The 19,918-nt window shown below is 37.7% G+C and overlaps 3 protein-coding genes and 1 non-coding gene across 6 annotated transcripts; 3 read left to right on the forward strand and 1 right to left on the reverse strand.

Moving 5' to 3' along the window:
- The first annotated feature begins 346 nt into the window (after positions 1 to 346).
- Positions 347 to 3,338, forward strand: scpp1 (secretory calcium-binding phosphoprotein 1). The gene is made up of 9 exons (XM_026169319.2): positions 347 to 503; positions 764 to 818; positions 1,198 to 1,245; positions 1,817 to 1,870; positions 1,986 to 2,012; positions 2,121 to 2,219; positions 2,418 to 2,450; positions 2,535 to 2,594; positions 2,694 to 3,338. Exons 2-9 carry the CDS (start codon positions 765 to 767, stop codon positions 3,117 to 3,119), a joined length of 801 nt encoding a protein of 266 aa, XP_026025104.2. The 5' UTR covers positions 347 to 503; position 764; the 3' UTR covers positions 3,120 to 3,338.
- Positions 3,339 to 5,729: 2,391 nt separating this feature from the next.
- Positions 5,730 to 5,803, forward strand: trnai-aau (transfer RNA isoleucine (anticodon AAU)). The gene has a single exon. It is a non-coding gene; the product is annotated as a tRNA-Ile (tRNA).
- Positions 5,804 to 7,202: 1,399 nt separating this feature from the next.
- On the reverse strand, positions 7,203 to 11,519 carry aptx (aprataxin). Of its 3 annotated transcripts, none has more exons than XM_080302474.1 (7): positions 11,280 to 11,519; positions 10,203 to 10,249; positions 9,803 to 9,964; positions 9,652 to 9,711; positions 9,333 to 9,559; positions 7,801 to 7,904; positions 7,203 to 7,692 (listed from the first exon to the last, which is right to left on the reverse strand). In XM_080302474.1, the coding sequence occupies exons 1-7, from the start codon at positions 11,407 to 11,409 to the stop codon at positions 7,544 to 7,546; spliced, it is 879 nt and encodes a 292-aa protein (XP_080158600.1). In that variant the 5' UTR covers positions 11,410 to 11,519; the 3' UTR covers positions 7,203 to 7,543. The 3 variants fall into 3 exon arrangements, with proteins under 3 accessions (XP_080158600.1, XP_026026897.1, XP_026026898.1); XM_026171112.2 differs by having other exon boundaries at positions 9,803 to 10,081; positions 11,280 to 11,518; XM_026171113.2 differs by lacking the exon at positions 10,203 to 10,249.
- On the forward strand, positions 11,473 to 19,491 carry dnaja1 (DnaJ heat shock protein family (Hsp40) member A1). The gene is made up of 9 exons (XM_026171111.2): positions 11,473 to 11,612; positions 12,871 to 13,017; positions 13,109 to 13,298; positions 14,582 to 14,686; positions 14,794 to 15,021; positions 15,119 to 15,233; positions 15,453 to 15,568; positions 16,149 to 16,249; positions 16,488 to 19,491. The coding sequence occupies exons 2-9, from the start codon at positions 12,886 to 12,888 to the stop codon at positions 16,719 to 16,721; spliced, it is 1,221 nt and encodes a 406-aa protein (XP_026026896.1). The 5' UTR covers positions 11,473 to 11,612; positions 12,871 to 12,885; the 3' UTR covers positions 16,722 to 19,491.
- The last annotated feature ends 427 nt before the right edge of the window (positions 19,492 to 19,918 follow it).

The raw sequence follows: 19,918 nt of genomic DNA on the forward strand, positions 1-19,918 counted from the left end.
GAAAAGAATAAAAAGTTTCACCGGAAACAAGCATGAAACTGTCTAGCCCTCTTTTCCTCTCTGAGTGGGTGAGTTTATTTTTTCAACAGGCCACAAACCCTATAGTTTAGCGAGCTAAATTATATTTCACTAAAGACGTGAGAGGGGGTGTAGGAAATTTTGTGACTGGATAAAAGAGCACACAGTATCTATGTGTGTGTGTGTGTGTACAATCATCATCACGCCACTGTGTGTTTTCTGAACTCCCTCTCCGGAACAAATACACCTTCGCATGACGACAAAAAAGACACATCCGGAAGGAAGTGATGCAATCACCTTAAATGAGAATACTTATATACAGTAGTCCTGGGAGTTCCCTCCAGCATATCCACACATCGTGATTTTACTTCAACTGCAAGCTTCCATTCGAGGTTCAGGACAGACTCTGGATTCTCCTGTTTGCTGCCTTATAGACTAAACGAGGAGCACCAGCTGCATCTTTTTTTATTATCTCTGAAACTGAGGTAGAGTAAATGATTATGTAGTATTATTATTATTACTTTTGATCACAACTCTTACTTTAGTGATCACAACTTTGAAAGTTTTGAATTGTCAGTTTGGTTTGTAGTAACTTAACATCTAGAAGTTTAAACCCAAGAGCAAATGGATGTGACCCTATTTTGGGGGGAGTTTCTTTTGCTAATGCACCATAGTAGTTACTCTTACACTGAACTGAACTTAATGAGAATAATAATTACATACTTTTTTTTTTTTTTTTTTACAGAATGAAGGTTCCCATCATTACATTTTGCCTGATTGGAGCAGTCTTTTCCAACCCGGTGAGTATGAAAGCAGAAAACAAAAATCAATTATTAAAAAGGTCTCAATTTTGAAAGATTTTTTCACCGTAATTTTTTTTTTACATAACTTTCAGATAGACGAAATATTCTCCCATCTTCCATGCTGTGTATTTTTGTTTATTTGAAAGTATTACTGGGTTCAAGGACACAGTTACAACAAAAAAAATAATAATACTAGGTACAAATAAGCATAATATTACTTGCTATTAGTAAAATAACAGGTGACATGGAACTAAAGCATGTCATAACCATATGTATTTTTAGAAATAATAATAATAATAATAATAATAATAATAATAATAATAATAATAATAAAGTGTCCATTAAATAACCATCTGTTCCATTTTCATTCTGACAGATTTTACACACTGTTGTTTCAGTATCAAGCGAGGTTGCATCAAACTCAGTAAGTAGCATTTTCAAAACACAAATCATTTTTTAATATTTTTTCCCAAATGCTAAATCACAGTTGTATTAGACCTTGTTTCTGGTACTAGGAAAGAGAGAGAAAAAAGAAAGCAAATAATTCCATAATAATTCAAAGTTTAACTTAATAATTTAAAATTTCAAGTTTTGTTTTTATTTATAGATGTTTAAATTAGCAAGTTTAAATTTGGCAATGATTTTCTTTTCATATATTTGAGCTTCTGTACGTTTGAGTATATTTCAGGAACTATACATAAACTACTAAACTATATAGTCTGCCTGCAGTAAAGCTGAATTCCTTGAAGACAGTCAGCAGGAAAAGCTAACAATGGGCGTGGGTACTGGAAGTCTCTCTAGACCTCAAGATGATTCCCATTTCAGAAACTATTGTTTACTATACTTTATGTCTGCTTCCATTCCGGCAGTAATAGCTTGCCCAAGCAAGGGTTGACAAGAATGAAATCTAAATGAATGATGATTGTTGATGCGGCAGTTAAAGCATATAATTAAAATACATTTTTCTCTGTGCTTACTTTGTTTTGTTTACCCAGACTGAAAGTGTGTCTGTTTCACAATCGTCTGAAAATGACACCTCAGAGCTTCAGGTAATGTGTACATTTATTTCAGTAATGAGTAAATGGTTATTTTTCCTGACTCTTTCCATCACATTTGATTGCTGAGTTTCATCCACATGACTCTTTGTTCCTGTCTGTGTTGCAGAGCACAGAGGAAAACACCTCAAATCAGGTGAGTTATTTTGGTTCTGAAATGTCTTCAGAAAACCTTCATCCTAACACACAGATCAAAATCATTTTTCTGTTTACTGAAAATGTCTCTGTTTTTTTTTTTATACAGAGCTCAGAGTCAGAATCATTAGAATCCACAGACAACACATTGGAGGACACATCAGAGGACACTTCAGAGGACACTTCAGAGGACACATCAGAGGACACGGTGGGTCCTATTAGCAATCCGTGTAATATTTTACTGTTATCCTTCAACAAGGTTGCTATTTCCATTTCATAATCTTTAAAGCATTAGCAAATTGTTAGGATTTCTGGGTGTAACCTTGGATATCAGATGATACAAATGAATAAACCTGGAATAAATCTGATATTTGCATCCTTAAATGGGTTTCATTTCCACAAACAGACTTCAGAAGAGAGTGACAGTCAGTCGGATGAGGTAAGATGAAGTAAAACAACTTCTTTTACTTAGTGTATTATGTGTAGTACAGAATTACACTGTTTCTTCACCTCTGTTCCACAGATGGACTCCATGCTTGACACCAAAGATGATAGTATGGGCAGTGAAGAGAATGTCAGAAAGGTGCGATAAATCTTTTACGTTATCAAATTATTTCATTTAACCTGCTTAAGTAGAGGTTACAGTTAGTTAACACAGTGCTCTCTTTATTCACCGCTTTAGAGCTGGGTGCGAGTGTTTACAAATACAGTGAAAGCCCTTAGCGCAGAGGACAGCAATGAGCTGCCCGACACAAACCTGCTGGTGAACCCCACAGACAGCAGTGACAGCACCAGTGACAGCATAGAAACCACAACTGCCACCAATGACAGCAATGAAAGCAAAGACAGCTCCAGCAGCGAGAGCAGTGAGAGCAACGAGACCAAAGACAGCAGCGACAGCAGTGACACCAGCATGAGTACAGAGGACAGCAATGCCAGCGACAGCACCGAGCTGAAACAACTGAAAGCCAGGGACTGTGTGAATGGCACTCAGAGCTGCGAAAGTGAGGAGCGTTTCTTCCAGAGTGTAGGAGATGATGCTCATTTCTCAGTGGATAATCTGATGGTGCCAGATGAGGATGACAGGGAGTTAATGCTGCGAAGATGATGACATGCTCTTGTGCAGCCTCTCATTTCCCTCTATGAACTCTAGCACTATGACTAGCCTGAACACTTCAGGATGATAGATTTTGTTTTATAGATTGCTTTATGTTTATAATGACATAATGCTACATGCAGCTGATTTTTGTGTGAAAATTATCGAGGTGATATTATCCCAAGTGTTTACTTTGTTTTTATAATAATAAATAAATAATATAATCATGGATTTGGGGCTTGTGGTGTGTTGGCATACCATTTTAATCAAGGATTTATCCATCATGCAATTTTATAACAGGCCAATACATAAAACTGTACTCTCTACTTTTTAAAATATTTAGAAAATTATAGTAAAATACATATACTAACTGCCTTGCAAATTCATATTTTGCATGCACATTATGTAGCTTTTAAAATTACTAGAGATGGCACAATACCACTTTTTAATGTCCGATACCCATTCCGATATCATAAATTTGGATATCTGCCGATACCAATATGAATCCGATATAGCATATTTTGTAATCAATAAAACTGTTTTTTATAAATATCTTGCTGCATTTTGTATAAGTTCATACTCAAGTTTTAAAAAATGAGACTGAAGCTATTCTGTTATACCTGTATGCAAAGAATACACTCCACCCAAAACATTTTATAGTTCAGCAACACAGATCAATCTAATAAATTTAAACCTACACCATCCTCCCTATTCTGGTATTTTAAAGTACTTACCTACCTAACTAATAGGGTTGCCAACTCCCAGCAAAAACATTAGGGAACCACCCCCCACCCCCCGCCCTTAATCGATGTAATCAACTTTAATTTAATGCAAGTGTAAAACAAATGCACAGAAATCAATTATTTTTCTACAATAATTAAATAGATTCAACATCTTTCTTCAACAGAATTGCAGACTGCACAGATGGTACCTTCCCAAAGGAAAAAATACTATAGCTTACTAGGGTGTATATTAGACTTATTAGTTACTATATACAATAATGGATTTCTATACATTTAATCAGATGACCAGTTTTGTTGTAAGATTCAGATAATTATTTATTCAAAGTTTTTAAATGACATAACAAAGAAAAATATTTCTTTGTGCCCCCCTTTCCGTTAATGCCCTACCTGGCCCCGACAAAACTTTGCTAGACCCACTCCTGCACAGTTACCAGCTGTCAGCTACTTAGAAAAGGATCCTGGTGTTATTTGTTTCTCAGAAACAGTTCATAGCTTCCCTTCAACTCATTCATGTAACCTCAAAGGTAAACCTGTTTCTCCATCACCTGCTCAGCTCTGATGATTCAGTAAGGACATCTCCTGGTTTCATCTTCATGTTTCCCTCTCACCGCAAACGGATATCATGACCAGCAGCTTTTACAGCCATGGCTCCAGCAAACCTCAGCTGATACTAGAAAGTAATATTAAATATGTTCTAACAACAGCTTATCAGGCAGCGGATAAACAACGTGCTGTTGTTGTTTATCCGCTGGTCTCCTCTTTCTAGCGCAAAGTGGGCGATAAAAACAAACAAGATGGGACTTCCTGCAGAAGATCAGCTGATCATTGATCAGTTTCATGTTTGAAGTAATAACAGGAGAGGAAGGGGGAGTGAATGAGAGAAATAGATGCAACTGCGCTGCAAAGACAGAATAACTCCAGCTTTGTGTCTATTTTTTAATTCTAGCTGACGTAAGGGACAAATCGCTTCCTTTTCACCTCAAACTGGAACTCAAATGACCAGTCCAGCTGTGGCTCAATATATCAGTTGTTAAGCTTAACGTGGAAATACTATGCAAACATTCAGGGATGAACTTACACACTTGCTTTAAGTCTCTGGGATAGTTTTTGCAGAGATGAAATGCTGCTGTTAGGAAGCATGTAGCAGCTCCAAATGCTCCAACTGACGCTGACAGGGCATACTGCTCCGATGCGCCGAGCTGGGTTACGCCAAGTAGCGCGTTTTGTGATACTTCGGATGGGATTACATTTTTGATTTCTCTCTGATATCCGATCCAGTAATTTAAGTCAGTATCGGACAGATACCGATAGGTAATATCAGATCGGTCCATCTCTAAAAATTACAATTAGCTACTGAAAAATAGTGGCAGGACAGCTGAATAAACAAAGAATAAAAATTTTAAGCTGAGTGCACCTCTACAATAATACATTTTTAAGCAAAATGCTGTCCTGCATATTAGAGGGGGGGAATTGATCCAAATATTGATAGTATGAAAACAACTTTTTGTGTTTACTATCACGTCTCTTTAATTAATGGTCTATAACACATTTAAACCACAGGATTGTTACAGCCATTTAGAGGTCATTAAAATATGTTCCAAATTTGGCTAATGGATGCTGGTTAGGCTAATCTCACAGCCTAAATCACGAGGTACTGTTCTCCCCTACATAAACTCCCTTTATAGGTTAAAAGTAGGCTATTGTTATTGGTATCGGATCACTAGCAAAGACAGCATTGTCGCAGAGTATTGCTGTTTATTACTGATACTTCTTAAATGAAATACTAGCACATAATACCTGCCTTGTAGTCGAATGTGAAACTACGACGTGTGATATGTATGACTCTCTATATAAATGGTACTTTCTCATACGCAGACGTGGCCGGTTAGCTCAGTTGGTTAGAGCGTGGTGCTAATAACGCCAAGGTCGCGGGTTCGATCCCCGTACGGGCCAGTCGAGCCTTTTTGTTTAATTTATTTTTACATTTCTGTTGTACTGGTTGATGACGATATTACCCTAAAAATACTGAATATCGTGTGGAGAAGTAGTTCGTCAATAGACAAATCTCGAAAACTGTCGCAGCTTATATGAAAAGTCCCCACTAGATGGTACCAAATCTTCATGTTGTATTGTGTACTAATGCAAATTACGTTTTTATAATCTTTCTTGAGGAAAAGGGCGAAACCGTATACAACAATCTGGAAAAACGCCAGGAAAAACAAATACAATATAAAAGTTGATATACTGCACAGAATCAGTCACAAAGCATAGTGGAGACTAAAGGAAATTTCCAGTTGATTCACATTGTCCACCAGCAAAATATGTCTGCCAATGTCCAGGAGACAATTCACCCATATTTATGGTCTAAATATGTTCTCTCCACCGAGAAGGTCACCAATAATCTGTTTAATGACCATGTCAACATAACTGTCTGATTCAATATCATAGTACACCTGGTTTTCCATAATTTACTGAGATTTATGACAAACTGTGAGGCAAAAAGCGCTTTTGGGTTTTCTGGCAGACAGTTTAATTACAAATTTTATAAGATGGTAGTGAGACCTGCTATTATGTGTGGTTTGGGGGGGGAAAGACAAGAGGTGGAGCTGAAGATGCTGAGATCATCGGACCAGGATGGGTGGGATTAGAAATGATCATCAGAGGGACAGCTCAGGTCGAACAGTCCAGAGAATCAAGGATCAGATGGTTTGGACATGTGCAGAGGAGGGAGATGTATTGTACAAAGCATGTTGAATATGGAGCTTCAAGGCAGGAGAACACGAAGGAAGGCCACAGAAGAGGTTCTTGAATGTAGTGAAGGAGGATATGCAAATGATTGGTGTGACTAGAGATACTGCGAGTGTGTGGGTGTAAAGAGGCTGTGCTCTGGTAATGGTTTAAACAGATTTCTCAATCACATAATTAGAATGAGAATCAAAATACTGAGACGTAGGTATTAGCAGTAGGTGGCTGAGCAAGCTTTAACTGTTATTTGCTAAAGGAGTACTGTAATAGCAGCAAAGAAAAAGTACAAAAAGTTCTCCCAAGTACCAATGTGTTATTTGACTGTCTGCTACTATTTCAACACATCAAAGCAGTACAGTTTTTTTCCAGCAAGCTATTTTTCCTTATATAAAAACCTGTAAGTTCGAAAGGTTTCTTTTATACTTTTTGAAACAAATGTTGATTTCTGTGGCAGCTGTGCCAGCTCTGAAAGCGAGTTAATGCATTCCCAGTACAATACATCGACAGCTTCCTTTGTTTTCTGTAAATCTGCATTAAAAATCAGTCTAAACTTGATGCACTGCAGGACTTAAAAGAGGCAACTTTAATTGAAAAGATATAGGCAGTATTTAGTTCTTAGAAAATATTTATTGCAAAATATTTTAACATGTTTGAAATGGTATTAACACTACATGAAATCCATGACCTTGCATTACACTGATGGCATTTACCTTGAACGTTTTGTAGCTTGACACTCAATTTCCTATTAAACTGGAAAACCCTAAAAAGCTGAAAAAGCAACAAACATTGAAGACCTTTGGAATTTGTAATCAGGCCAATAATTATGGAAGCTACAGGAACTTAACATTGTACAAAAGAATGAATCTATACTATAAAAAAAAGTTAACATGAGATATGTGATCAATGAAAACCCAGAGCATGAGCATAAGTTACAGTCACATTGTTATCTCAGAAATGAGACTTCAGGTGTTCCTTCAGTGCCGGTATAGTGGGAAGCTCTTTGCGACACACGTGGCAGCGGAGAGGTAGCTTCAACAACTCACTGGTGCCTTCTTTCACAGTGACTTTTCCATCAGTTTCAAGCATCTGAATGACATCTGCAGGAAGAAAAACACAAAGTATTTTGAGTCCACAGTATAAATGATTTGCTCTAAAGCCAAATTATTTCTAAGCAGGTGTTAAAAATAAACTAGAACTGTTCTTACCCTTAGACTCAATGAAGTAATCTGTTGTAAATGAGTTCCAATGCTTTTTGTTCTTTAAACAAGGTGAGTCAAAGTCTTGGCTGATCACGTGGAGGTGAACATGGCTGAAAGAGAGAAAATTTCAAAGCCACATTAAAAACCTGTTTAAGATTAGAAAGTAAAGTCTGAAGCGTTTACATTTCAGATCTTAGCCACAAGATGGCAGCAGATGTCCAAAACAGCTTCTAGCTTCAAGTTTCGTGGCACTTTTATTCCAAAATAATGTGGGAAGAATCTAGACCTGGGGTCCCCAATCTCAGTCCACGAGGGCCGGTGTCCCTGCAGGTTTTAGGTCTCACCCTGGGTCAACACACCTGAATCACATGATTAGCTCATTACCAGGCCTCTGGAGAACTTCAAGACATGTTGAGGAGGTAATTTATCCATTTAAATCAGCTGTGATGGATCAAGGACACATCTAAAACCTGCAGGGACACCGGCCCTCGTGGACTGGGATTGGGGACCCCTGATCTAGACACTCACACAGTATGTAGTAGTTATTTTAAGGTAATGATTGTTGTTTATGTGTCAGACGTTGGGACCACACCACAATTTATTAGATTCATTTTTCAAATACAATAATACATCTGCATCACATTTCTCTTTAATGGTTTTAAAGATGTTTTACATGTTCATATGAAAAATTAAAGCCAGATCAGAAGAACAGGATGAAACATTAAAAACGCAAATTTGAAAAATCAGAGCCTTTGTAAATGAAAACATAAAAAACAGACAAATAAAAGTAAAGGTTCAATGCGGAAATGATGAGCAATTAAGGTTCATTTAAACTAAGTGTAAACATGAAATGTACTTATTTTAAGCATAGAGAAGTCTGCACAGTTTTTTTTAAATTAACATTTATTCCCAGAAAGTTAGGATTCCCTTTCAAAATTGCTTCCAAATGTATTCTGTTGACGCTTTTGTTTTTTAGCTTTTAACGACCACGTGATTGATTTCACAAGCTTTTGAGTCAGAATGAAAATCCTTAACCCTAACCTCTTAAAAGTCATTAACTTCAGAGCTTCTTTAACCTTGAGTACCACATTAACTGGAGTGTCTACCTGGTAAACAAACAAACAAAAATGCTTACTTTGATTTTTAATTGACTTCGAACTGTCTTTCATTTCCTGAATTTCTCTCTACAATTTATTGGTCTTAATTTTTAGTTTATTCTGCCCTGTACTTCTTTATTTCATTCAGTCTTTGTTTTATTTTGCTGATCTCTGAAGCACTTTTTAAGGTAGATTCTGAAAAATTCTCTATAAAACCAACAATTATTATCATTATTATCACTATTCTTATTCTAATTTAAAACTGTTTTTTGTTGTTTTTAATTGTTTGTTATAGCAGTCTCAATAAACACATCCACTAAAGCCTCATCAGTCAAATTGTAGTAAAAGGACTAAGTCTAAGCATATTACCTCCATATTTTTAGTTTAGTTTAGTTACTCTCCCAAGTTCACAAAATCATTTCATATAGTCTAAATTTTTACCTCATGCTTGGGATGGCGTGGTATCCCGTGCGGAACTGCACCGAACTACAATCTGGGCGCTGTTGAATCATTTGGTCAGCAACTTTCTGCATGTGTTTCACCAGATCACAGTGCTCAGTGCGCAAAGCCTTCAGGCTGGGAATTGACTGCCACGGGAGCACAAGCCAGTGGTGGCGAGCTTTGGGGTATTTATCTTTAATAACGACCACTTTATCATCCTTGTACACCTAGTTTAAAAAAGTTAAAAATTGGATATTAGAGACAAAATCCAGTTCTCCAGTCAACATCACATCGTGAGTCTCTTTTATAGAACGGCTACCTGCATCTTGGGGTCTTGCATTGATGTCTTAAGGCCTTGACTCCAGTGTCCAGCATTTTCCTGCAACCGATATTAGGGGACATGTTTCTTCTGGATAATGTATTCCTTCAAACTCAAAACATGAAAACAATCGAAACATTTTTTTTCTTACATTTGTTTTTGGGGAATCAGCGTGACTGACTGACACTGAGATCCTTTCTGTTTGTTTGTCTGCTTTCATACTCTGAGCGTCCCTCTGGCTCTCTCGGTCCTCTGAAGTGGACTCTCGCTGCCTTTTTGTTCCACTTTGGCTGCCAGTGGGATCCTCTTTGAACTGTACAGTGTAGGGGTAAAGCTGATTGACAATATGAAGGCGCTGTCCAGGCTTTATTTTGACCTCACTGTCTTTACCAACCACCACGGAGTCTACAGAGGTGGGGTTTAAGCCCAGCTTTGGAATAAAAATGGGGATATAAAAGACAGATTGTAAGATTATATAGTAAAAAGTGGAAGATGGGAAAAAGTTTAACCTCTTTATAGATATTCAAATTATGAATGTGTAAGTATCTTACCTGTTTAACTTTGACATAACCTTTGTTGCATTCTGCTTTCAGCTCCACTGGTTGGAAAAGGATAACATTTGCAAAAGTCACACTTTCCACATATTAATGATAAAATCTTTGGGAAATTTATAATAGTTTAGAAAGTCAATTAAAAATGTTGTAAATGGGTTTGGGCTTCCTATGGGTCCTCCAGCTTCCTCCCACAGTCCAAAGATATACATGTTAGTGGTGATTCTAATATACCCATGGATGTGAGGCAGATACACTGTTTGTAGTGTATAGTTTAATGTATGGTTTTGGCTTTGTGTTCTCAGTAAGACGCTTAATAAGTGCTTAACCTCAATATTACAGAAATGCATTCGGCCCTTCAGTTGATCCATCAACTATTAATCAAAGCCTCATCAGAAATGGTCTCACTGGAGAGGTGACAGTCGTGAAAGAAAGAAGGGAAATGGGGAGAAAGGGTTTCAGTTCAGGTTGAGAACTGGAATGAAAAATCAAGGGCGACAGGTATTATGGCGTGTCAAATCCAAATTTAAACATTTTGGTTCAATGTGTTACTAATATGTAAGAAGGAGGTCAGGAGAAACACAACAGTAAATGTCTACAGGCATATGTAAAACACAGTGGAGGCTCGGTCTGCGTTTCAGCCAGTGTTGCTGAGATCTTATCAAAATTGATGGAATTATGAATGCAGAGAAGTACCATCACATTTTGATTCACCTTGCATCTGGAAAGCACCTGATTGGCAACAGCTAAATTTTTCAGCATCAGCTATCATCCTTGTTAAAGCAGTCTGTGATCACCTTGATTGAGAACGAAACAAAAGGCGGCCAACATCTAAAGAAGCGATTTGAATGTCATTCAAGAAGCCTGGAGTTCTCCAGGCTTCTTGAAGATCGCTTAAACAGATTACAAGAACACCTGCCTAAGAGAGCTCAGGCTGTGTTGACGTGGCCATAACCTTAGCGGTCATACAATACATCTCTTTTTTTAATCTTTCTTTTTTATTTTGATAAAAAAAAATACTTCAATAGTTGATCTAATTGTTAACACTGCTAGCGTTTCAGACTGAGATGCTGTTACCTTGCTGCCGAGAGCATTTTTTGTCTTTGATGGTTGTTTCTGGCCCTCGCCCCAACACAACAGTCTGTAAATGAGGGAGCTGGATGGGTTTATGATTCCCCTCCTCGCTAATAAGCCAACAGAGTGGCATTTTATCATCGTTTGCCTTCGGCCTCGCAACCAGGGTTTCTGTTTCCAACAGTTCACGCTTGTTTGGGTGACTGGGGGCTCCGTCGCAGGAAATAAACGTCACCGGACGCGACTTTCATTTACGATAGAGGCGGGTTAGAAGAACCTTCTAGAAGAGTTGCTGTGAACGGAGGTTGTGAGGCGACATCATTGTCTTCATATAAGGTTGGAAAACAGTAATTATCTGTTCACACGGTGTTTATCACAAGTGTCATGTGTATTTTTTGGTCGGTGTTTAAGTTGAGAAAACAACAAAGCTAATCTTTTTTTTTCCTTAGCCGGGCTAAGTAGCTCAAATAGCCTCGTAGGGCCCGAGCAGCCCCAGTTTGTGCCCCTCGTGTAACAGCATACATTTAACCACTGGATTATGTAAAACCTAAGTAACTGGACATGTCTGAAAAGTACCAAAAGGAGCGTTCGACAACAGTATTGAGTTGTTTTTATTGATTCATAAACACCTCTGAAACCAACTGGATACAAACATCTTGTTCAAATATACTGTGATCTTTTATTCCCACTAATAAAAGATTACAAATAGTTGAGTCGCCAAGTTTTACTATCGCTTCTAAAACAAATATGGCAGCGTTGAGTAAACAAATTACTCAACGCCGGACAGAAAGCGAAGGCACTACTGGTCTTTGCTCCTTTTTACAACGGAAAAGGTCTTGTGTAGGACTTGCTAGTTATCTGTTTTTAAAAGGGCTGGATTGAGGCTGTATTTGTGTGGTGCTGGTAACTGGTAGCTAATTCTTTGAATCCCCACCCACCCCCCGTGAAGGGATTTAGCGACTCTGTTATGATAATGAGGAATAAGTTGCTGGTTTGGATCTACTTCACCCTTTAGAGTAGGGATGCCAGACTCGATTCACATTGTGAACTCCAGTTTGAGCTTGAGTGGGCCAGATTGGTGAAAGTAAAATAATAAAAATGCTGCTGTAGTGAAATGAATCTGTCAGCAGGTCTCTTTAGGCTTAAAGAAATGTGTCAAATTAACAGAAAAGGTAAGTCATTGAGTGTCTGGCAATTATTTTGTTAACAGAAACTGTATTAGATGGTGAAAAAACAGGAACGTTTTTGTCATTTAGTTTGTTACTTACTACTCTGACGTACTATAAATGGCCATGAACGTATGAAAATACAATTAGAAGTCCAAAATTAACGTCTGTGTGCACATTTTCTAAAGCTCTCCGGAGGGCTAGGTTGAAGTCTTTGCTGGGCTGATTGTGGCCCACAAGCTTTATGTTTCAGTCATCACCTCCCATCTAATCACAAAGTATTTCCAGGTTGATAGTTTAGGGTGACAGTGTCCATGCAGATCACATGCAATGTCCTCTATGGTCACAAGATCTGAGCTCAGATTCACAAGAAGCTGAACATTTATGAACTTTATTTTATTTATGAATATTTGATTTATTTATTTCAGTTTCTCAAGGCAAACATGGTCAAAGAAACAGGTTTTTACGACACTTTGGGTGTGCCACCCAGCGCAACTCCAGATGAGCTGAAAAAGGCCTATCGCAAACTGGCTTTGAAATATCACCCCGATAAAAATCCCACAGAAGGAGAGAAGGTGTGTAGTATTTTCTTACTGTCATTAACATCAACAGGTGAGGCACACATCTTCTGACACGGTCTGTCTTCTCTTTTTTCTTTTCTTCAAGTTCAAGCAGATCTCACAGGCCTATGAGATTTTGTCAGATCCGAAGAAGAGAGAGATTTATGACCGGGGAGGTGAAAAGGCTATAAAAGAAGGAGGAACTGGCGGTGGAGGTGGTGGGGGCTTTGCATCACCCATGGATATCTTTGACTTGTTTTTTGGTGGAGGCAGCCGGATGCATAGAGAGCGAAAAGGTAGGCAAATGTTGAGAGGATATAGCTGTGAAATAATATGTAAACCCATTTAGTTTGCCTGTGTTAAATATGTTCTCTGATGCAATGCGATATGAAAGAAAACTGGTTCTAAAGACTCAGACACAAAGAGTTTGAATCTGTTAAATCATACTGTGGCTTGGTGCTGTATGATCTTTAATACACCCCCACCCCTAATCGTGATGTAGAGTTTTTTTTTTGTTTTTTTTTACAAGTACACTATTTTACACTAGAGGTCAGTCATGATACAGATAACACAGGTCTGCAACCTAAAAACTGCACGGGATTCTTTGACTGTTTCTTATAGATTTTTACTCACTGAAACCGGGGAAAATATTTTTAAAATTCAATCTCGTCATGTTTTCTTGCAAAACTCGTGTTTTTTAGTGTAATTAAGCATACAATTTCCCTTTTTAAACTGAAATCTGGTATCCTATACTTGAGTCAAAAAAGCGTATCTAATAATGATTTCTTACATTCATTTAATATTACTAAGAGTGAGACTCAAGAGAAATACAAATAGAAAATACGAGGAATTGAGTGAGGTAAGTGGAGGGTTATTTTCTTCATGGCGAAAGGTAGGGAATCTTAAAAAAATATGTTTGGTTAATTGTAATAAAACATTGTTAATTGTTTGTTTGTTTTTTTTATCACTGTTGTGCTTTTTTTATGTAAACTCCTCATGTTTTGCAAAAAATCTGTACGTGATGGAGGGAAATGGCGATCGTTTTTGGATTCAGCACTCTAAAAACAATAACATTTACCAAAAATATCACATGCAGCTGAAAAATCTTTTTTGTTTTTTTGCAGACTTGTGTAATTGGCAGAGCCAGAGAATGCCAAGCAAACAAAGATTATCTCTGTACTCATAGTTTTAGCTGAAATAAAGTAGAACAGTCTTTAAAGGCTTGAAAGTTCATGCTCATACCGTAAGAGACTTGTTACTCACGGGTACACGTGCCCCTAAAGCATGCCTGATTTATGCTCTGTTTTGCGCTAGATGGCTTTAGAATTTGCTTTAGAATTACAAAGAGACAGTGTGAGAAATGCTTTCTGAAAAAATGTCTCACTCTTCGAACGTAGAGAGTTTGAATGTTTGAGTTTGGGGTTTTTTTTTTCTACTTATTACTGCATTTCAAATGTACAGCAAAATGATTGAATTATTGAAAGCTTGTCTTAGTGGTTTCTCTGGGAGACCTCTCAGGCTTAAGTGTTACTGCTGAAATCTGTGATATAACTAACTGTGCAATATTGTTGCCCCCCAGGGAAGAATATTGTTCATCAGATTACAGTGACGCTAGAAGAGCTTTATAATGGAGCAACAAGAAAACTTGCTGTCCCAAAGAATACCATTTGTGACAGATGTGAAGGTATGTTTCTCTTAAAAAGTTGCTTAGATGTTAGTGAGATGTGCGTCACATCAGTCTGGTGCAAGTTATCTAACCAAACTGTTTCTCCTGCATTATTCATTTGGCAGGTCGTGGAGGTCGTAAAGGAGCGGTACAGGTGTGCATGTCTTGTCATGGCACAGGGATGCAAGTCCGCGTACACCAGTTACTTCCAGGTATGGTACAGCAGATGTCCACAGTGTGCCACAGCTGCCAAGGACAAGGAAAAAGAATCAGCCAAAAGGACCGCTGCAAAGCATGCGGAGGCCGGAAGATCCTACGACAGAAGAAGATCTTGGAGGTCCACATTGACAAAGGTGAGAGAAATGTAAAACTTTTTTTTTTGCGTCTGTTTGTGTGCAAACAAGGAAAACGGTAAACCTGTACATATGTTACCCGGTGACATTTACACAGGAATGAGAGATGGCCAGAAAATTGTTTTACATGGAGAGGGAGACCAGGAGCCGGGACTCGAGCCAGGCGACATCATCATTGTTTTAGATCAGCGAGACCATGCACAATTCACCAGGTAAAAAGAAGCTGCTCTTAAGTGTCTTTTTGTTGTTTTGAATGTTAACTAGGATGATAAACCAAGGTTGGTGCTTTACCATCACCCTCTCATCCTTTTGTGCAATAAAAATAAAATTAATTTCCATGTCCATGCTGTAGGCTGACGTTTGACTTTCTTTTTGCTTTTCTTTTTGTTTGTTTTTTTGTTTTTTTTTGGTCTTCATTTTTGTCTAACTAGGAAAGGAGAGGACCTCATCATGTCCATGGAGTTGCAGCTGGTTGAGGCTTTATGTGGTTTCAAGAACCCCATTCAGACACTGGACAACAGAACTCTCCTCATCACATCACATCCAGGTAAATCAAAGTGGGAAATGCTTTTTGGGAGTTACTTTGATTGGCAACCAGATTGGTGTATGAAAATATTCTTATGTATAATGAGGTAGCATCAGCAGGCTCAGGTCCATTTTTGTTTTTTGTTTTTTTTATTGTTCTGCTTTAGAGGATATGAATGTATTATTGAAAAATGCATCCAATGAATAACACATATTGAATTTAGAAACTGTCATAGCGCTTTTTAAAATAATTCCAGGTGATTGATGTTTGAAAGATTTCTCTGTGAGATGTGAACCGTGTTTTAGATGTGTTGTGTCATTGTGATGTCCTCCTTTTCCAGAACAGTTAAAATCATTTTTTTTGAAAAATATGAATAAACAGTGATGATTTTATTTTTTTTTGTTTAGATTGACTTAATGGGCCTAATGTTATTGTCAGCCAAGCAAGCCACATTTGGTGTGGCTTGTACTTCACAGTGAAACTAGGCCACCTTGTCAAGACCACTGGACCTCTACCGTACAGTAGTTAAAATAAACTACAAACTCATTCTTACTCAGTTAATTTATTTTGATGTTGTATATATTTGTTTTTTAAATTACAGGGGAGTTGATCAGGCCTGGCGACACTAAGTGTGTCCTGAATGAAGGGATGCCCACGTATCGCAGGCCGTTTGAGAAGGGGCGTCTCATTATTCACTTCTCGGTAAGAATCTCTTTGGCATTTATTGGGGGTTTTTGTTTTGTTTTTTTTTAATGCCTTTGTCTTTTATATTTTTATGACTAAATTACGCATAAGTAAGCAAAGCAGCTGATGAGGCCCATATTTGCAAACATTGACACCATTAAAATAACATAAAGTGTTAGCATTTTTCTGCATTATAATATGCGTGTATGGTCTACTGTGGAGCTGCAACTGAATCTATTTACGGATGTTTCATTAGGTGGTGTTCCCAAAAGCTAATTTCCTCCCCGAACATAAGCTGAAGGAGCTGGAGCGCTATCTCCCAGAAAAGATGGATGCAGAGCAGCCAGACAGTATGGACGATGACCTCTACATCTATGCTGACCTGGAGGACTGTGACTTTGAGAACAGGAGAAGATACAGAAATGAGTGCTACTACATGGATGAAGACGACTACGCCACCACTGGTGGTGTTCAGTGCCAGACGTCTTAAGCAACAGCTGGCCTTTGTCTATTCCAGAAGCTTAGATCCTCATCTCCAATGCAAAGCACCTTTTTTTTTTTTGGTTACCTGTGCACTTTTAACTTTATTTTCCTTAAAAATCAATTCGTCTCTTTAGTTTGTTTGAAGTTGGTTCATAAAACTGTTTCCCAATGCCCTGTGAATGTTAAAATTGCAGGATTTGAACTTAGATGCAGTTCAGTGGAATTCCTTTTCATCTAGGACCCCCTTTTTTTTTTTTTTTTTTTTTTTTTTTTTTCCTTCTTCTTCTGTCATTCACACTGTGATTAAAGATGAGGGCTGGTATAACAGGCTTCAGGGAAAAGCATGACGGCCTGCTTTTTGTGCAGTTACACTAAAACTGATGACAATAATAGGTAAATAACCTATATATATATATATATATATATATAGAGAGAGAGAGAGAAATCTAAATCAGGCGTTGAAAACCACTTTTTGTAGTCTCATCCATTTTTGGTGTCTGTAGCTCTTTCAGCCATGAAACTTGTAACGGCGCTGAATCTGTCAGTCTCTTAAAGTAACAGCATTCTGTCTTTCAGTCAGTGTTCCTCATGCCTTCATTCAGACATCCCTGTGACTGTGACAGAGATCCACGGTATGTGCACAATATCAGCTTTATTTGTAAAAGTCTTTGTATTTACCGGGACGTGCATTGTCAGTATTGACTCTAGCAAAGTCTAATGACAATTGTCATTAAGAGCAAGGACATCATCCCCAACCCTTTTCACAGAGGCTAGAAAACTTTATCACAGAAGAAATTTTTCTCTCTGAGCAGTTTAGAAACTGAGCTGGTGTTTTGCGTTCTATAGTGAGCTGATCGGCCCACAGAGCTACAACAGAGACGTGCACGCTTGTAATAGTGTGGGTGTCTCTCTGTTGTGACTGCATGCAGTCAGCCAAATACACATATTTTCTGACCTAGTGCGTTTGCTGCTGTAACTTTAACTCTTTACCCTTTAAAGCCTACTAGGAGTAACCCTTGGAGTTCTTTTGTGAAGAGTGGTCACATTTCTGGTTACAGTACAGAATCACAGCGACACTTCAGAAAAACAGGAAACTATTTTAATGGTTGTAAAACCACATCTTAATTGATATACAGTGAGATGTCAAAACTCGTTAAGGGAACATGTGAGGTCATCAGATGTCGTCTTTATGGGGGAAAGAGTTAATGAAAAAGCGATCAGAGTGCTGATTTATACAGCTCAGGCGTGTTTGTCTGAAAGGGGCCCACGAGGACCAGATGGTGGTGGAGGTGCTTGGAAACTTGATTTAAAACATTAAAGCTGTTGTACCCTTTCAAGGGCTATTTTTTCAGACTTTTTATGACAAAACATGTGACAGGTTTGAAATCAGTGTAGTCATGATTAAAACAGGGAAACGGGAAGTTCAAGCCACTTAATTTCCAACTAATGTTTGAGTTTAGCGTTTTGTTTAGTTTTTTCCTGAGCTGCAGTCAGTTGTCTGTGACGATGCCGCGCACGTCTAGTATAGTGTAAGTGTGAGAGTGTGCAAAGGTATGTGCAATCACCTTATATTTTGAAAGGCTATTTATGATTCTTGTTATACTCATTTACATTTCATAATTCTTTTTTTTTTTTTTTTTTTTAATTAGAATAGGTTTACATGCTAATATTAAAAAAACTAAACACAACGTATTCTTCCGTGCCCCGCTCCATATTGCCGCTATGCCACAGTTCATCCTCTTCCTGAAATGCTCATCCTGAAAGGTCCAGCCTGCTCTGATTGGTCAGAAAAAGCTGTCTGTGGATTAAGTCTCAAGTTTCTCAGGAGCTGGGAGTGCATGAAGACTCCTACATTCAATCATTGTGACAGTAACAGAACATTTTGTGTGCTTTGCCTATGGCTGAGACATTTTAGAGACATTTCTTTCTGTGGAAAGAAGAGAATAACTTCCTTTTTGTCCTTCTCTTTCTTACCCATGTGTGTTCCCTGACATTTTTTCCCTATCACTGGACCCGTTTTCATTTTATAAAACAAAGCATAAGCAGGGCTATTTTGAATAGGTATGATTTTTCTTTGGAAACAATGGCATGGTTGTGGCAACATTGTACTCGAAAAGGTTTCTAATGTCTGCCTGTTTAGTTTTGTTGTGAGTTTAAAATCATTGGAAGACAATGAGATCAGACTCCAAAATCTAGAGTTTAAATGACAAATGAAACCAGATATTAATATTTTTCCATATTCCTTGTGAACCTTGTAAAAGCCAAAATGAGTAATGGGAGTTTATGGGTGGGCTTTTAAAATAGATAAACCTGCAAACTTTATACCTCATTAAAGTGTCTGCCTGTTTGAAAGCCTTTTCATAACTTAACTTGAAGTTACTTGATAATGCAGTTTTATTTTTCTTTCTTTTATCTCAATGGTGTTTGCCTTGGATGTTGTAAAACGGTCATGCTCACAGAAGCAAGGGTCTCCTTAAATAATGTAAGTAGTTCTTGAATGCAGATGTGAATTTGAGCGCTCATAATGTAAGGGGATTTCAATGCAAAGAGTAATTCAAGTAAATGTTGCCAAGGTTTTAAATTAACTTGATGCATGTTTGGACCAGTGGTCTACTTGTTTGTGTTCATGTTTTCTAAATAAATGTGATTTAATGGTCTTTCTAAGTTTCTGTGTAACAGTGCTTGATATCTTTTAGAAAATCTGTCTCTGCTGTTTTTCATTAAACTGGATTTTTATACCCAGATATTAAAATTCAGACACCCTGTTACAATCTAAACCACTGGCTCAAAGTATTTTTTTTCCCTCTTTCTCTGTACATCTCACACTCTAGTCATTATTTAGTTGGATGGGAATTAATATAAAAATAGGTTTGTTTGTTTCTTCTAAAATTGAATATTTGCTGTGTTTTAATCTACAGTGACCACATATCGGGTACAGTTGCGATAGCATGCCCTTTTTTTTTTTTTTTTTTCTCCCCATTTGAAGATTTTACATATGAGGGTTTTTTGTTTGTTTTTTTTAATCTCCTGGTCCTTAACGGGTTCTGAAATTAGGTAAATACAACCTTAAAATTCCAAAATATTTAACAAAAACTAAGACAAAACACAAAAATGGTGTGTGAAAGATGAGGTATACGCCATGATTCAGTAGTTTGTACAACCACATGTTGCAGCTTTGAGTCATTTGTTTATGCACAGCAGTCT

The sequence above is a fragment of the Astatotilapia calliptera genome, chromosome 6, assembly GCF_964374335.1.
Source record: "Astatotilapia calliptera chromosome 6, fAstCal68.1, whole genome shotgun sequence".
Classification (NCBI taxonomy): domain Eukaryota; kingdom Metazoa; phylum Chordata; class Actinopteri; order Cichliformes; family Cichlidae; genus Astatotilapia; species Astatotilapia calliptera.

Bases quoted from the DNA above. Each gene is read 5' to 3' on its own strand.
- scpp1 (XM_026169319.2), top strand. From the start codon at position 765: ATGAAGGTTCCCATCATTACATTTTGCCTGATTGGAGCAGTCTTTTCC. The intron at 1,871-1,985 runs GTAATGTGTACA...TCTGTGTTGCAG, and splicing joins ATGACACCTCAGAGCTTCAG to AGCACAGAGGAAAACACCTC. The intron at 2,595-2,693 runs GTGCGATAAATC...TCACCGCTTTAG, and splicing joins GTGAAGAGAATGTCAGAAAG to AGCTGGGTGCGAGTGTTTAC.
- aptx (XM_026171112.2), bottom strand. From the start codon at position 11,409: ATGCCACTCTGTTGGCTTATTAGCGAGGAGGGGAATCATAAACCCATC. The intron at 9,712-9,802 runs GTAAGAAAAAAA...TATCGGTTGCAG, and splicing joins CTGATTCCCCAAAAACAAAT to GAAAATGCTGGACACTGGAG. The intron at 9,560-9,651 runs GTAGCCGTTCTA...TTTTTAAACTAG, and splicing joins TGCAAGACCCCAAGATGCAG to GTGTACAAGGATGATAAAGT.
- dnaja1 (XM_026171111.2), top strand. From the start codon at position 12,886: ATGGTCAAAGAAACAGGTTTTTACGACACTTTGGGTGTGCCACCCAGC. The intron at 14,687-14,793 runs GTATGTTTCTCT...TTCATTTGGCAG, and splicing joins CATTTGTGACAGATGTGAAG to GTCGTGGAGGTCGTAAAGGA. The intron at 16,250-16,487 runs GTAAGAATCTCT...ATGTTTCATTAG, and splicing joins GTCTCATTATTCACTTCTCG to GTGGTGTTCCCAAAAGCTAA.